The 18,674-nt window shown below is 36.5% G+C and overlaps 1 protein-coding gene across 1 annotated transcript in view; it reads left to right on the forward strand.

Annotated features, from left to right (window-relative positions):
* Window positions 1-18,674, forward strand: part of RPS6KA5 (ribosomal protein S6 kinase A5) — a 186,888-nt gene that overhangs the window by 130,261 nt on the left and 37,953 nt on the right. The window contains exons 6-7 of the mRNA XM_007180869.3: window positions 10,909-10,992; window positions 14,051-14,154. Of these exons, the coding sequence (XP_007180931.1) occupies window positions 10,909-10,992; window positions 14,051-14,154 (188 nt within the window). The remainder of the gene's footprint in view (window positions 1-10,908; window positions 10,993-14,050; window positions 14,155-18,674) is intronic.

The following is an 18,674-nucleotide window of genomic DNA, read 5'->3' on the forward strand; positions in this document are numbered from 1 at the left end:
TTTCTATTAACTTATTTTGTTCCTACTGACAAAAATTAGAATATCTGTTTTTCTTGGCAAAGCATAGGAATGTTGTTGATCTTGTACATAGCAATATTGGTGAATTCATATTAGTTCCACTAATTTGCAGATTCACTTGGATTTTTTATGTAGATTACTATATTAAAAGAAAAATCAGAACTACTATTTGTAAGTAATGATGGCTTTGTATCTTTTTGATTCTCATACTTTTTATTTTGTGTGTGTTTGGGGATGTGTGGTTTGGTTTGGTTTTGTTGCTCTGTCTACTAAGTTTTATATGTATATAGCCTTGCTTTTTACTTTAAGGCCATGTGTTTTAGGTTTTAACCATTTAGTATGGTATCTGCTCTAGGTTTTTGATAGATAAATTATATTCTTAGTATATTGATATAAGGAAATTCTTATGGTTTTTTCTTTAATCACCTAGTGGTGTGAGTTACATTAATAGGTTTTTTTCTTTTTCAATGTTAAACCATCTTTCAATTCTTGGAATAAACTTTACTTTCTGTGACATATATTTTTAATATATTGCTGGATTTTGTTTGCTAATATTTTATTTAAGATTTTATTGTCTAAGTTGACCTGTAATTTTCCTTTCTAATATTGTATTTGTCTGATTTTGACATCATGATTATACTAACATCATGAAAGTAATTTGGAATAGTTTATATAAGATAGACAGTTCCTCTGAAGGTTTCCTCTGAATGCACTTCTAGCTATGAGGGTGTATTTTTTTCTTTTTTTTTTTCCCTTCTAGGTGCATATGAGTGGCTTTTCAAATACTGATTTAATTTTTTAAAAATATTTACAGTTATATTCAGGTTTTCAATTTTTTCTTGAGTCAATGTTGGTAAGTTATGTTTTTATAGAAAATGTTATATTTTTGTTTTTAAATTCTTTGGCATCATATTATTCATAGAAGTGCTTTAGTTTTTAATCTGTATTGTGACTGCAGTAATGTTTCCTTTTAAATGACTAATATTACTGATGTGTAACTTTCCTCCTCTTTTCTTGCTCAATTTGCTAGAGATTTGTCCATTTTATTAGTCTTTTTCCAGAAACAGCTTTTATCAAGCCTCTCAATTTTTCTATTTCTTTGATGATCTTCCTTTATTAATTCATTCCTTTTACTTTCTGTTAGTTTCTTTTGTATTCTTTTATTAAACTTTTGAGTTGGACATCCAGCTCACTAATATTTAATCATTCTTTTTTTAATAAAACTGAATTTCTAAGAACAGCTTTAGATGTATCTCACAAGTTATAATATATAGCATTTTTACTGTTATTTATTGTGGTTTTTTACCTTGGGCCATGAATTATTTAGAAATGGGTTCTTAAGTTTTCATGTATATAGGATTTTTGAACTATCTTTTTGTAAATGAGTTTTAGTTTTATTGCTTTCTGTTTGGACAAGAACACATATATGGTTTTATTTCTGTGGTTTTTGAGATTTGCTTTGTGACCTATTATTTGGTTAATTTTTGTAAATGTGCCATGAATACTTGAAAAGACTGTATAGTCATTCTCTAACTGTTAGATATCAAATTTTATATATTTTCGTGAACATCATGCATATCTTCCACAGCTTCACCAATTATTTTCCTGCTTGATCAGTCAGTTATAAAAGAGATATGTTAAAGTGCCCACTATGATTGCGGATTTGTCTGTTTCTTCTTGGAAATCTCACCATTTTTGCTTTATGTGGTTTAAGGCTCTTCAAAAATTTTTGATTGTGTTAGTCTTGGAATAGTGTTATTTTCTAGTGAAATGTTCCTTTCATTATTATGTAGTGACCCTGCCTAATTTTAATAATTTTTTTTTGCCTTAAAGTTCATTTTCCTGCTATTAATAAAGATAGTCCAGCTTTCTGTTGGTTAATGCTGGTCTGATATATCTTTTTCCATCTCTTTACTTTCAATATTTCTTTGTCATTATGTTTTAGGTGTGCCTTTTGTAAATAACATATAACTGGATTTTGTTTTTGATCCAGAGAGTTTCTATCTTTTAACTGGTGAGTTAAATCTGTATATTATGACTGCTGATATAGTTTTATTTATTTCTCTTATCTTGCTGTGTGTTTCTCTTTATCATGATTTCTCTTTGCTTTTTTCGCCTTCTTTCCTCTCTTCTATTTAAATGATTAAGATTTCTTTATTTCATTTTCCCAGTTGTCTAGAAGTTATATATATTCTATATCTGTTCTTTGAGTGGTTATTACCCTGAAATTTTTAACTTATGCAGGCATACCTTGGAGTTATTGTGGGTTCAGTTTCAGACCACCACAATAAAGCAAGTCACATGAACTTTTTGGTTTCCCAGTGCATGTAAAGGTTATGTCTATGCTAAACTGCAGTCTACTAAGTATGCTATAAATAGCATTATGTCTTTTAAAAAGTACACACCTTAATTTAAAAATACTTTATTGCTAAAAATGCTAACCACCACCTCAGCCTTCAGTGAATCATAATCTTTTAGCTGGTGGAGGATCTTGCCTCGATGTTGGTGGCTGCTGACTGATCAGTGTGGTGGCTGCTGAACGCTGACCTCACTGTGGCCATTTCTTAAAATAAGACAACAGTGAAGTTTGTCTCATCAGTTGACTCTTCCTTTTACAGATGATTTCTCTGTAGCATGCAATGCTGTCTGGTAGCATTTTTACCCAGAATAGAACTTTCAAAACTGGAAACCTCTTAAATCCTGACACTGCTTGATAAACTAAATTTATGTAACATTCTAAATCCTTTATTGTCATTTCAACAATATTCACAGCATCTTCACCAAGAGTAGATTTCATCTCAAGAAACCACTTTCTTTGCTCATCCCTAAGAAGCAGCTCACCATCTGTTAAAATATTATCATAAAATTGCAGCAATTCAGTCACATCTTCAGGCTCCACTTCTAATTCCAATTCTTTTACTTTTTCTACCATATCTGCAGATACTTCCTCCACTGAAGTCTTGAACCCCTCAAAGTCCCCCAGGAGAGTTGGAATCAACTTTTTTCAAACTCCTGTTAATGTTGGTATTTTAACTGCTTCCCATGAATCACAGATGTTCTCAATGGCATCTAGAATGGTGGATCCTTTCCAGAAAATTTTCAGTTTACTTTGCCCAGATCCATCAAAGGAATCACTTGTCTATGGCACCTATAGCCTTAAATGTATTTCTTTAATAATAAGACTTCAAAGTTGAAATTACTCCTTGATCCATGGGCTGCAGAATGTATGCTGTGTTAGCAGGCATGAAAATAACATTAATCTCATTGTATATCTCCATCAGAGCTGTTGGGTGACAAGGTGCATGGTCAATGAGCAGTAATATTTTGAAAGGAATCTTATTTTCTGAGCAGTAGATCTTAAAACAGTAGGCTTAAAATACTCTATAAACCATGTTATAAGCAGATGTGCTGTCATCTAGGCTTTGTTGTTTCATTTAAAGAGCACAGGAGGAGTAGATTTAGCATAATACTTAATGGTCCTAGGATTTTCAGAATGGTAAATGAGCACTGGCTTCAACTTAAAGTCATCAAATGCATTAGCCCCTAACAAGAGAGTCAGCCTATCCTTTGAAGCTTTGATGCCAGGCACTGACTTCTCCTCTCCAGCTAGGAAAGTCCTAGGTGGCATCTTCTTCCAATAGAAGGCTGTTTTGTCTACACTGAAAATCTGTTGTTTAGTGTAGCCACCTTCATTAATTATCTTAGCTAGATCTTCTGGATACATTGCTGCAACTTTTGTGTCAGCACTTGCTGCTTCACCTTGCACTTTTATGTTATGGAGACAGCTTTCCTTAAACCTCCTGAGCCAACCTTTGCTAGCTTCACTTTTGCAGCTTCCTCGTCTCTTTCAGGACTTCATAGAATTGAAGAGAGTTAGGGCCTTGCTCTGGATTAGGCTTTGACTTGAGAGAACGTTGTAGCTGGTTTGATCTATCCAGACTACTAAAACTTTCTCCATATCAGCAATAAGGCTATCTCGCTTTCTTATCATTCATGTGTTCACTGGAGCAGCACTTTTAATTTCCTTCAAGAACTTTTCCTTTGCATTCACAATTTGGCTAACTGTTCGGTGCAAGAGACCTACCTTTTGGCCTTCTTGGCTTTTGACATGCCTTCCTCTCTAAGCTTAGTCATTTTTAGTTTTTGATTTAAAGTGAGAGCTGTGTGACTCTTCCTTTCACTTGAACACTTAAGGGTCATTGTAGGGTTATTAATTGGCCTAATTTCAATATTGTTGTGTCTCAGGGAATAGGAGAGCCCGAGGAAAGGGAGAGAGATGGGGGAACAGCCAGTTGGTGTCAGATCACATACAACATTTATCGATTTAAGTTTGCTGTCTTATATGGGCCCAGTTCATGGCACCCCAAAACAATAACAATAGTAACATCAAAGATTACTGATCACGGGTTAGCACAACAAATATAGTAATAATGAAAAAGTTGGAAATACTGCGAGAATTACCAAACTATAACACAGAGACAAGAAGTGAGCAAAGGCTGTTGGAAAAAATGGTGCCAATAGACTTGCTTGTCACAGGGTTGCCACAGTCTTCAATTTGTGAAAAGCACAATATCTGTGAAACACAGATAAACACACAATAAAGCAAAGCACAGGGCTTTCCTGGTGGCGCAGTGGTTGAGAATCTGCCTGCCAATGCAGGGGACACGGGTTCGAGCCCTGGTCTGGGAAGATCCCACATGCCGCGGAGCAGCTGGGCCCGTGAGCCACAACTACTGAGCCTGCACGTCTGGAGCCTGTGCTCCGCAACAAGAGAGGCCGCGATAGTGAGAGGCCCGCGCACTGCGATGAAGAGTGGCCCCCGCTTGCCACAACTAGAGAAAGCCCTCCCACAGAAATGAAGACCCAACACAGCCATAAATAAATAAATTTTTTTTAAAAAAAAGCAAAGCACAATAAAACGAGGTGTGCCTGTATACCGACTTAACAGAGTCTAAAATTAACAATTATGTCTATGATTGTCATGACCACTACAAGAACATTAGAATGTTTTAGCTTCAGTTATCCATCTCGTTTTATATGTTACTGTTACTTATTATTTTAGTCCCATCTTGTGTTATATTTCCCAGATTGATTATTGTGTAATTATTATTTTCATTTTATAAATTCAAACCTTGTTTAGATTTTCTCACATGTTTACCTGTTTTCTCTGCTCACTACTGCTTTTTACATCTTACTCTTTTCTTGTGAGTTCAGTTTATTTCTGAAGTGCATCCTTTATATGTCTTTTTTTTTTTTAACAATGAATTTTTCTTTTTTTAATTTATTTTATTTATTTATTTATGGCTGCGTTGGGTCTTCGTTTCTGTGCGAGGGCTTTCTCCAGTTGTGGCAAGTGGGGGCCACTCTTCATTGCGGTGTGGGGGCCTCTCACTATCGCGGCCTCTCTTGTTGCGGAGCACAGGCTCCAGATTGGCAGGCTCAGTAATTGTGGCTCACAGGCCCAGCTGCTCCACGGCATGTGGGATCTTCCCAGACCAGGGCTCGAACCCGTGTCCCCTGCATTGGCAGGCAGATTCTCAACCACTGCGCCACCAGGGAAGCCCCTAGATGTCTTTTTAAACAAGGATCAATGAATAGTAAACTCTATCTTTGTCTTAAAATGCCTTTATCTTGCCTTGCATATTCAGTGATAATTTAGCTGGATATGAACATACCTAGGAATGGACTAGGTTTTTGTCTTTGGTATCTTTTTATTGTAAAATAAAACACAAAAACAAAATGAAAATATGGCTTAGTGAGTTATTACTATAAAGCAAACACTCTTATAACCACCACTCAAGTTAAAAAATAGAAATTTGCTACCCATGGATATATTTTTATTTAGTCTGCTTGGGACTCTCGCAACATTCAGGATAATTTTCTCAAATATGTCTTATACCTCACAGATTCTCTTTAGTTGTGTCTAGTCTGTTTAGTCTGCCTATTTTTATTGTATTTTTTCATTTATACAGTTCTATTGTATTCTTTTTCATATCATTCTAGTCTTTTCTATGCTGCTATATTGTTTTATGGATATTTTCCTTTATGTCTTTCATCTTTTACAACATACTAGGCCTTTTCTAGATTGCTCTTCTAGTATTTCAAGTAATTCTTCTGTTTTGTTTGCACAGTATAGTTCACTAATTTGTAATTTTGAGACTTCAGTGCTTTATCTGTGTGAATCCTGAGGCAGCTAAGTAGTGGGAATTCCTCTAGTTCTGTCATATGTTCCAGAGTGTCACCATGTTGGACCAGATTTTCTCACTTTCCCATACTATGGAGGAAAGAGTAAATTTAGGTCCCAAATCTACAAGAGCCACAAGTCTAGGGATTTGATTCCACAAGAGGAACATTTATTTGTTTGTTTTTAAATCTAGGGCTCAGACAGAAACAAACCTGGGCTACTGGGTGAATTTATTTTTTCTAGACTTTGCTTTCACTGAGGGTTCAGCTTTCTTAGATTCCAAGGTTTACACAAGAGTAGTAATTCCAGTCCACCTCTTTAGAGCCGAGGGCCTCATCTTTTGTCCTTATAAAAGTATTGAAATTCAAGCTTCTGGATTGCTAGGATCTGAAACAACTTCCCTTCCTTTCCTTTGTGCTGCCGCGGCCCAGGTCCTATGGGTACCTCTGGTTTTCAGCATCCTCTTTGTGGCTGGCACCTAGGGATTCGCCTTTCTGTCTTGTGAGCATAGACTTGGATGATTAGCAATGCAATATTTCTTCTTAAAAATCCAACATTTGGATATTTGTTGTGAGATTTGTCAAAATTGAGATGGGAAAAAATACAGAATGGGGGAATAAAAATTTCTTTGGTAATTTTACATTTAACTCACAAATTAATCTATATATCATAAGCCGATAAGATCAAGATAAAACATTGGCAAATAAAAGCTAGGCATGATTTAATCTCGTGTTTATTGAGTAATGCCTGAGGGTTTGGCAGTTGAGTTCCTATTTGGATTCTTCCTTAGAAGGAAACCAGTTTTTTGTCCAGTGTTACCTGATCTTTCTCTCTAAGGCACAGTGAAGCCTCCTTGATCAGCTGATACTTAAACACAAGAATACTCCGTATTATGTGCCAGGATGGTGCACACACTGCTTTTACTATTTTCACATTCAATTAAATTCTCCTTCACAATCTTTTAACACTGTAGTGTTTAATAAGTAATGTTGCTTATAAAATAGTATGGACTTAACTGCAAAATTGGCTGATTGCCTGTCTCCTTGAGAAAAATATTAATTTTTAATAAATAATAATCATAATAGAGTTTAGCTATGCTATCCTAGCCTTTTTATATCATAGTTCATAACATATTACCTTGAAATCTTTTTTGTCCCCACCAGAGACCTTCCCCTATCATACTTCATCAGTTTGTCTTCTGGGTACAATTATTTGAAAGGCATTCTGCATACATTCTACATCAGTGGTCCCCAACCCCCGGGCCGCTGACGGGTACCTGTCCGCTGCCTGTTAGGAATTGGGCCACACGGCAGGAGGTGAGTGGCGAGTGAGCAAAACTTCATCTGCCACTCCCCATCCCTCCCCACTGCTTGCATTGCTGCCTAAACCATCCCCCCATTCCCCCCCTTCCCCTGGTCCATGGAAAAATTGTCTTCCATGAAATTGGTCCCTGGTGCTGAAAAGGTTGGTGACCACTGCTCTAGATAACATGCATCTTCCTAGGCAGATAAACACAAATTCAAAAGTTAAAATTGGGGCTATTTTTTACAATAGAAGATAAACTCTTAGAAAACTGAGACTGACACACTAAAAGTTAGAATTCGGAGGGAGTAACACTTCCATTTGGGGCAGAGGAAGAAGAAGCATATACAGAATTGCAAGAGGCTAAAATGGCAATGTTTTAAAATAACAGAGAGACTTAAGAAATACTTTGTCTTTGTTTACTATTATTCCTCAGGGATTGGAACTTCCCAACACTTAAGCTTAATTTTGCTGTCTCTTGGAATTTTTATAAAATAAATAATTATCTCTTAATTATTTATTAACGTAGACACTACTTACGTCCCTCCCTCCTTCCCCCCAAAAAACGGAGAAGCTAAAGTGAATTTTAAAAAAGCTCAGAAATCACACGGAGAAGGTAGAAGAAATATCTTTGAGGACTTAATGTGGTTCTGAGCTTCCTGTAAGTCAAGACAATGGAGAACTGAACTGCATCGTTGCATAGTTCTCATTGTCAGATAAAGAAAAAAAAGAGACATGGAAAATGGTGGTGACTATCAGATCTTTCCCACAGTAATCAATAAGATCCATATGTTTCTTACCGGTTTTATACTAAACTTATGAATATCTAGTATTTTGAAGAAGAGAGTGTGGATTTTCATGACTTTCAAGTTGTAAAATTTAATCACTATCGCATACTTAAAAGAAAATATGCATTATTCCAAAGTGGCTTGTAACACAGATATGCCTATAAATAGAAATGAAAATTTATATGTACTAAAAAGTCTAGTTTTCTAAATAAATAAAAATCTAGAGAAGCAATAAATCAAAATTTGCGATCTTTTTACTCATAAACCATTTTGGAGAATTATTTTTATTTTCTTTCAATATATCTAAACTTGATTTAGGATATGTTTTAAAGATATCTTTTAAGATTAGATCAGATGACACAGACATAGAAAAGAAACTTATGGTTACCAAAGGGGAAAGGGGGAGGAGGGATAAATTTGGAAGTTGGGGTTAACAGATACATACTACTGTACGTAAAATAGATAAACTACAAGGACCTACTATATAGCACAGGGATCTGTATTCAATATCTTGTAATAACCATTATAATGGAAAAGAACCTAAAAAAGAATATACATATGTATATATGTATAACCAAATCACTTTGCTGTATACCTGAAACATTGTGAATCAACTATACTTCAATAAATTAATTAATTTTAACTAAAACAGTTGACTGGAATTCACAAAGAAAGATGAGATCAAATGATAAATACTATGACTTAGCAATTTTTATGTGTTTCTTTATGTCAGCTATATAATGATTTTTGCTTAATATCCTATAAAGGGCTATTGCATAATAAATAGTGTATTAACTAAAAACACTACATATTTAGTTTTATGAAGCTTGGGAATTTTTTTTTTTTAGATTTTCAAACTATGACCAGGCTTTACTTCATACACATTCTTTTTTGTTTGTTTTGTTTTGTTTTTGATATATATACTTTTTTTAATTGGAGTATAATTGCTTTACAATTTGTGTTAGTTTCTACTGTAGAGCAAAGTGAAGCAGCTATGTGTATACCTATATCCCCTCCCTCTGGAGCCTCCCTCCCACTCCCCCCATCCCACTAAAAAGTAATTTTGGAGTATTTCTTTTTTAATAATTCATTGAAGAAATGAATGCTTCCTAAGCATTCACATATTTTTTTCAATCTAAACATGTCTAACAAAATGTTTAAAATTATTCATTACTTTTTATATGCAAATTTATATGAAATCAATTTTATTTAGCCTTAATCGTTCCAGTAGTTTGATACAAAATTAGCATTTGGTACTGAAGTGATGAAGCAGAGAGATAATGACATTTGATATATGGTTTATCATAGCTGTTCAATGAGATTATTCTGCCAGGTAACAAGAAAGAAAATTTTCTGCAGATCTAAGCATAACTGGATTATTTCTTTTAGTTTCTAGGGGAATAGTAATCTTTCAATATATATAGTACATAAAAAGAAGTGAGTCATAAACCATATTAATTTTATTTTTCTTTATATAAAATTATATATTTATTTATGTAAAATTATTGAGCTGTATATATCATAATTAAGTAGTTTTAATACATTTGTTATCACAGGGTTTAAATAAATTCATTACATTCATTATCTCTGGGCTGAACTTTCAGCCAATAAAACTAGGGCCTTCTACCACTTCTATAACATTGGTAGGGTAGTGTTCTTTATGTTTAAAGCTGGTGAATAAAAAGAATGCTTATTTTTCTTGAAACCTTGCTGGTAGAAGAAGAATAAAGTGTAAATTGAAAAGCTTCCACTAAAATAGTTTTGTAAAATATTTTAATGGCACCAAAGTGCCTTTAAAATTTTAGATATAGCCATATGAATGTACATTGTTAAAGAAGAATTATTTTTCCCCTATTTAATATATCTGCATAACAATTCATATATTTTTTTCTCCTTATTACATTGAGATATGACACAGTTGGTCCTTTTTTACTTAATTTTTTAAGATTAATTTTTAGGCTGATATATTAAATTAGCCCTTTTTAAAGTTTTACAAAAGAGAAACAACTGTCTTTAAGAGGCAGTATTTTTTTTAAAAGACAGTTCTGCTCATCATCACTTAAACCCACCATCGGCAGTGCCAAACTTAAACATGATGGTAAGATTGGAAAAATTCTTTTCATCCTTTTTCATCTTTGGGTTCCCTGTTTCCCTTCTTAGTATTTGATCTTCCTTTCTCCTTCAGGTTTCCCAATGTTTTCCCAATCTTGCCGATCTGGAAATAAAGTCATTCACACTACTAGGACTATTTGCACTTACAAGAACAGTTAAAGAAGTCAGTGATTGAAATATATACACACACAGAAAAAAAGAAGAGCGAATGAGTGGATTCATTAATGGATGGACGGATGGTTGGATGGATGGTGGGACGGACGGACGGATGGATGATAGTAGAGTTTCAGGGCTTAAAAAGTTTACCCATTTACCTCATACTGTATAGGTGTGTATATATAGGTCTGTCCTGGTGAGAAGAAGGTCTGTCAAGTAGCTTCTACCACTACTTTGCTACTGTGGTGTATCTCAACACTGCCGTGTAGTATTAACTCTCTCTTCTTGTGACTTGTCATACGAGCTTAAAATCAAATCCCTTTTTCTTTGTTTGATTGTTTGTTTAAGGCTGAAAGAGCATATTCCTTCTGTGGGACTATTGAATACATGGCACCAGATATTGTCAGAGGGGGAGATTCAGGACATGACAAGGTATGTTCTATTTTTGACACTTCCTGATATATCTCTATAAAATGTATATTAAGAATCCTAGGGCTTCCCTGGTGGCGCAGTGGTTGAGAATCCGCCTGCCAATGCAGGGGACACGGGTTCGAGCCCTGGTCTGGGAGGATCCCACATGCCGCGGAGCAACTAGGCCCGTGAGCCACAACTACTGAGCCTGCGCGTCTGGAGCCTGTGCTCCGCAACAAGAGAGGCCGCGATAGTGAGAGGGCCGCGATAGTGAGAGGCCCGCGCACCGCGATGAAGAGTGGCCCCCGCTTGCCACAACTAGAGAAAGCCCTCGCACAGAAACGAAGACCCAACACAGCCATAAATAAATAAATAAATAAATAAATAAATAAATAAATAAATAATTACAAAAAAAAAGAATCCTAGTTAATAACTTAGGCCCTCTTTTTGGTGTTATCTTCATTTTTTTACCTTTCCTTTGCTTTGTATACACAAACATATTATGATATCTAGTCTTTTGGAGGAAAAAAGATAATGGAAAGGTTAGGACATTCTAGATTTCCCTTTTTTCAGGTTTTGTTGATGAGGATAATATTTTGTTTTATAGAATAATACTCTTGTTAAAGGAAATCTCAAAATCGACTAATTCTTCAAATAATAATTTTTATTTTATTTCTGTTAAAAGTATCATGTCTTGAGCAAAGCATCCGTTGTAACCCTGTTTAAAACAGAAATCACCCTTTGTCTGTTGCATGTGACCTGGCCTTTTAGAACACACCTGGGCCACAGTACAATGCAGAGGTGTCATGAATGCATAAACAATGCACATTGTCCCCATTGGAGTCATGCTGAATGACTATGGACAGTGCTTATTGGCATTATTGATTTTTGCTAGAAAAACATATGGAAACTATTTCACCTTCAGTCGATAATTTGCATTGTAAGAGATCCTTAAAAAGGGACTCTCTCATATTTTCTTATTCTCAATTTCTGCTTTTAACTTTGTAGTGATATTGGAAACGTTGTTGATTACCTCTTTAACAGAAAAAACCATTGTGACAATCCTTGGAGAAAGAAAACAATTCTGCATTCAGGATAGTCTAAGTTTGTTTTCCTAAGCCTTCTAAAAAACTCAGTTTTTTCCCTCCTCACTTCCCTTTGTATGTGCAAAATGAAGATTGTAGATGAGCCTTTCTAAGTAGTTATAAAATCTAGGTCACATATTTTTTCTTCCTGTATTAAAGGGTACAGATTTGTTCAGTTCTTTCTTAACACTTTTGCTTTATTAATAACGTTCTCCAAATAAGGAATTCTGACTATTATTTTGCTCCTTATCTCCCCATCTTCCTCATCCCCTTTCAAAATCTCACATATACAGTAGGAATATCTTTTTTTTTTTGGCTGCGTCGGGTCTTAGTTGTGGCATGCGGGATCTTCGCTGAGGCATGTGGGATCATTTGTTGCGGCGCGGGCTCTTCATTGTGGCGCACGGGCTTCTCTCTAGTTGTGGCGTGTGGGTTTTTTTTTTTCTCTCTCTAGTTGTGGCACAGGCTCCAGAGCACATGGGCTCTGTAGTTTGCAGCATGTGAGCTCAGTAGTTGTGGCACATGGGCTTAGTTGCCCTGTGGCATGTGGGATCTTAGTTCCCCGACCAGGGATTGAACCCGCGTCCCCTGCATTGGAAGGCGGATTCTTCACCACTGGACCACCAGGGAAGTCCCCAGTAGGAATATCTTAACAGTGGAGAATCGGTGGTCTCCTTGCTAACGACTAATCGTGCATTTACGAGCCCTTAGGAGTTCTTCAAGTTTGTGTGGTATTGGTTTCAGTCCGTGACTAGGAATCTGATTATAGATCTGTATTAATTTACGAGCATGGTTCAGATCCAACGTTGTAAGGGTCCTGACTCAGATGGCAGTAAAGCTGCTTGTATAAATAAAAGAATTGAATTACTGATTTAGTTTATACATTATTGTTATGTATTTTCTTTAAAATAACTCTAGGCTCACAAACTTTACATCATCTCTCTGAAATCTTGGCTCTGAAATTTGGAAGCAGAGAGTTTAAAATTTTAGCACCAGTTAATTTCTCATTGGTGTAAGCTCATATATCCAACAATTATTGAAATCTTGATTTGCCTAATTGTAAAGGAACTAATTTTCAATATATCAAGATTCTTTAAATTCTGTATAATTTGTTATGCTCTCAGTTCAGGTAACTGCTTTTATAAATTGTTTTCCAACGTAGATCACATTTTATTTTATATTATTTTCAGTCTTTCCATACCTCCCAGAAAGTGAAGACTGCTAGATTTATGTGATTGGTTCCATAAGAGGAATTGATATAGGTGGTTATGAAAAAATAACATCTTTTGATGGGATTTTTTTCATTTTCGTTCTTTGGCTTTAAGAAATTTCATATTTATTGGAGCTGAATAGTTAATAAAAATGCTGATGGGTACGTTTTTCCCCCTATCATAAGTCCAAAGATTTTCCTTACTTAAAATTTTAAAAATTTATTTAAAATTTAAAAAATTTTTTGGGGCATAGGGAAGGATGGATTGGGAGTTTGGGGTTAGCAGATGCAAATTGTTATATATAGAATGGATAAACAACAAGGTCCTACTGTATAGCACAGGGAACTATATTTAATATCCTGTGATAAACCAAATAGAGAAGAATATAAAAAAATTATATATATATATGTATATATCTGAATCACTTTGCTGTATAGCAGAAATTAACATAACATTGTAAGTCAACCATACTTTAATTTAAAAAAAATTTTTTTTAATTAACCTAAGTAAAATCATTACTAGTTTAGGAAATAATTGAAACACTTTTAGCAATAGAAACACTTGATTGACTTCTCTATGTTTAAATTCTGTTCTGAGGATACCTGAATATTTGTCCTCTCAATGTCTTTTTTGCATGTGCTAATTTAATACTCCTTGCACAGGAAGCTGTGTACAAAATCTTTTTGTCAAAATATTGTCAAATATATAGATTTATTCATTTTTCTTTTTTATAAAATAAAATTAGTTAATATTCTAGAAAATGAAATTACTGTTGTTTTATAGGCAGTTGACTGGTGGAGTTTAGGTGTTCTAATGTATGAATTACTAACTGGAGCATCTCCTTTCACTGTTGATGGAGAGAAGAATTCCCAAGCTGAGATATCTAGGTAAGACCTAACAAAATAAAATAAGTGTATTGTTTTCTCAAAGGAACTGATCAAACTTCTGCAATTGGGCTGATAGAAAAAATACCTTTTTTAATGGGGTAGACAAAAACGATGTGTAAGTGGTAAATTTCCAATTATATTCCTGTAGGATATAGATATATAACCTTTATATTTCTTTATATTTTATATGCCCAATTAGATCTTAATTTTCGTAGATAGTGTCGTAATTTTTGTGTGCTCCAAAGTACTTAGCATATCGTCTTAACCTAATGTTTATTTGATGGATACTTTTTTCCCGTTGTATACATAATGGAATTTCTTTGTGACTTTAACTTAAAGAAACAGTAGTGATATTTTTCAAATCATGGATATAGGCTCAATAGAAACAAATACCATAAAATCACCCTCTTGTAGGTTATCATAGCATTGTTTTCCTTTCCTTCATAGCAGTTATCACAATTGCAGTGTTAGATTTTTGTTTGTAATTATTTGATTAATGTCTGTCTGTCCCACTAGACTGTAAGCTCTGTGAGAGCCAGGGGCCTGTCTGGCTTTGATCCTCAGCATTGTATGCTTAGATGCCAGCACAGTGCTTACCATGCAGAATTCAATGAATGTTCTTGGAATGAAATGAGTTAATGAACAAATAAACGAAGTGTGATAAAACATTGTACTAATTACTAGTTATGTTTTTGTCCTGTTTTTACTTGAATTTTATAACTTTGAGAACAGATTTGACATTAAAAATTAAAAATTGAGACTTCCACTTCTTACCAAGATGGAATAACAGGGACCGGATTTACTTTCCTGCCTGAAACAGTTTTTTAAGTGGGCAAAATATATGAAACCACAGTATGGAAGACATTGAACATCTAGCAATGAAGCACAGTGAACCCTGAGAGACGGGAAATAAACGAGGTGAGCCCTATGATTGCCCAGCTTACTGCCTTGAGAGAGTATCCAGGCTGCAGTGCAGGGAGGGGTAACACAAGTGGAGCTGAGATGGAAATGACAGTCCAGGAAAGCCAGGGAAGCTGGAGTTTGCAGGGTAGAGTGTTGGAGAGGAGAAAGCTGCAGAGAGAGAGTGAAGTTCAGAGCTTTGCCGAAGGTACCCCTCAAATACTATTCAGTTAAGTAGTGATAAGCGCCATGTGTGAGGGAACTACTCAGTATAGTTAAGATGTTATTTCTCTCCAAATTGATCTATAGATTCAGCACAATTAGAATCCCAGCAGGCTTTTTTTTTTTTTTTTTAGTAGAAATTGACTCCCTGGGTCTAAATGCATAGGACCTGGGTCTAAATGCATAGAATAGCCAAATCACCTTTGAAAAAGTAGACCAAAGTTGATTTGAAGACTTACAAGCTGCAACAATTAAGACACTGTGGTGTTTGTATCAAAATAGACAAATCATCAGTGAAATAGAATAGAGAGCCCAGAAATAGAACCACACAGATATAGGTAACTGATTTTTTTTTTTTACACAAAGGTGCAGAGTCAGTTTAGTGGAGGAAAGATAGTTTTTCAACAAATCATTCTGCAACAATTGGCTATCATATGGAAAAAAGTGAACTTCAATAAATACTTCACTCTATAGAAAAATTTTAAATGGATCATAGAGCTAAATGTAAAACCTAAAATTATAAAATTTCTGGAAGAAAACATAAAGGAAAATCTTTGTGACCTTGGGTTAGGCAAAAATTTCTTAGATAAGACACAAAAAGTGCAATCTGTAAAAGCAAACGTTGATAAATTGAACTTCATCCAAATTAAATACTTCTGCTCTTCGAAAGAAACTGTTAAGAGAATGGAAAGACAAGGCACAGACTGGGGTAAAATTACAAATTATGTCTGATAAAGGACTGGTATGCAGAATATATAAAGAACTCTCAAAACTCAAGGAAAAAAAAAAAACTCTCCATTTTTTAAAAGGGGCAAAAGATTTGAACAGACAGTTCACCAAAGAAGATCTGTGGGTGGCAAATGAGCACATAAAAAGATGATCAACATCATTAGTCTTTAGGGAAATGCAAATCAAACAACAATGAGATAGCACTATATACTCCCTGGAATGGCTAAAAATAAAGTGACTGACTATATTAGGGTTCTCCAGGGAAACAGAACCAATAGGATATATACACACATATATATAAAAGGAGATTTATTATAAGGAATCAGCTTACACAATTATGACAGCTAAGAAGTCCCACGATCTGCCGTCAGCAAGCTGGAGACCCAGGGAAGCTGTGGTGCAATTCCAGTCCAAGTCCGAAGGCCTCCGAACCAGAGGAGCCCATGGTGCAAATCCCAGCCCAAGGGGAGAAGACCAGTGTTGCAGGTTGAGCAGGCAGGCAGTTAAGGGACTGAACCCTCCCTTCCTCCACTTCTCTTTCTATTCAGGCCCCCAAGGGATTGGCTGGTGCCCACCCACATTGGGGAGGGGATTCAAATGCTAATCTCATCCAGAAACACCCTCACAGACACACCCAGAAATAATGTTTAATCTCAGCCTGTGGCCCAGTCATGTGACACTTGAAGTTAACCATTACAAGTCCAGCCCCTGTCACCTTGGCAGCCATTTGCATCTCCTTAAACTGTACTTGATCTCCAAATAAAGACAATAAGGTGGTCATTCCACCTAACATGATACAGCTGTCCCAACAACCCACTAACCCCTTCCCCAGAAGAGGACCTAAAGTCCTTGGGTGGTGTAGTGATATCCGCTCTTCTCCTTGAAATCCCATAACTTAAAGACTATGCTATAAATTTAAAATACTTAAATACCATGGTATAAAGTCAACACATCTTATCTGATATGATGAAGGAATAAGGGAGGAAAGGAAACAAATACATAATTTATACACACACTTATTCATAGCAAAATAAGGAGGAAATACACATGGCAGTTACCGTCCTCATTTCTATAACTGGTTACGGGGTCATAGCTGGTCTTTGTAACTGCCTTCTTCCACTACCTACTTTGTATTCCCTTTGCCCTCAACAAGTACCTCAGCTCGTGGGGTGATCCAAACCTTCATTCCCAAAGAATGTGGGCCATTAATAGTCCTGACTAGATTGAGTTGTAGTTTTCAATTGACCTTCGTCACAGGTTCTAGTAATGCTCATAGACCCTCTAAGGCATCTCCTGTACTCCAGACATAGCCTTCCTTACTTCCATTGTGGAATAGTAGTCCAACTTCCCTTGATAGTAAGGATCATTCACCCCAGCCAATGTCGCAACTCCTTTTGCCTGTTGATTCAGAGGCCTGAGCAACCCAAAGTGGCTGGGTGGCAATCTTAATTTCCAGTTCAATGGAATCACTGTTTCGTGTCTTGGAGGAAGCATTATTCCCCCTGGAACTAAGACCTTTAGGCTAGCAGACCATAAAGTCATGCAAACAGAAAGCAAAAATTTTGCTAGTGGGTCACTACGGATAGTAGTAAGTGGTGCCACTCCCATGTCTACCCCTTGATTTCTGGACCCGTGAATCCTGGCTATGGGAGAAACAGCACCATATATTGGATGTTAATTCAGAGCATTTCAGCCTTCTGGAGAACCTTGATGCCCTAGCTTGCACTGTAACTGAGTCTTCGAAAGACCATTCCACCATGATATCAAGCCAGCTTCAGAATGGTGGGGAACATGGTAAGACCAGTGAATTCCATGAGCATGGTCCATTGCTGCACTTCTTTTGCTGTGAAGTGAGTCCCTTGATCAGAAACAGTGCTGTGTGGAATACCATGACAGTGTGTAAGGAACTTTGGCAGTTTTGGCAGAAATATTGCATGCAGGAAAAGCAATCCATATCCATAGTAAGTGTCTTTTCCAATTAGAGTGAAACTCTGTCCCTTCTATAATGTAAACAATCCACTGTAATCAACCTGCCACCAGTAGCTGGCTGATCACCCTGGGAATTGGTGCCAGATTGGGCACTCAGTATTGGTCTCCACTGCTGGCAGATTGGGCACTCAGTATTGGTCTCCACTGCTGGCAGATTGGGCACTCAGTATTGGTCTCCACTGCTGGCAGGTTGGGCACTCAGTATTGGTCTCCACTGCTGGCAGATTGGGCACTCAGTATTGGTCTCCACTGCTGGCAGGTTGGGCACTCAGTATTGGTCTCCACTGCTGGCAGATTGGGCATTCAGTATTGGTCTCCACTGCTGGCAGGTTGGGCACTCAGTATTGGTCTCCACTGCTGGCAGATTGGGCACTCAGTATTGGTCTCCACTGCTGGCAGGTTGGGCACTCAGTATTGGTCTCCACTGCTGGCAGATTGGGCACTCAGTATTGGTCTCCACTGCTGGCAGGTTGGGCACTCAGTATTGGTCTCCACTGCTGGCAGATTGGGCACTCAGTATTGGTCTCCACTGCTGGCAGATTGGGTACTCAGTGGTGGCTGAAGCCAGGTCAGCCTTGGTGAGTAGAAATCCATGTTGCTGAGTCCATGCGTAAGCTCCATCCCTGCCTCCATGGCCACCTTGCTCATGAGCCCACTGGGTGATGACAGGGGTGAATGGA

Source organism: Balaenoptera acutorostrata, chromosome 3 (assembly GCF_949987535.1).
Source record: "Balaenoptera acutorostrata chromosome 3, mBalAcu1.1, whole genome shotgun sequence".
NCBI classification, from domain to species: Eukaryota; Metazoa; Chordata; class Mammalia; order Artiodactyla; family Balaenopteridae; genus Balaenoptera; species Balaenoptera acutorostrata.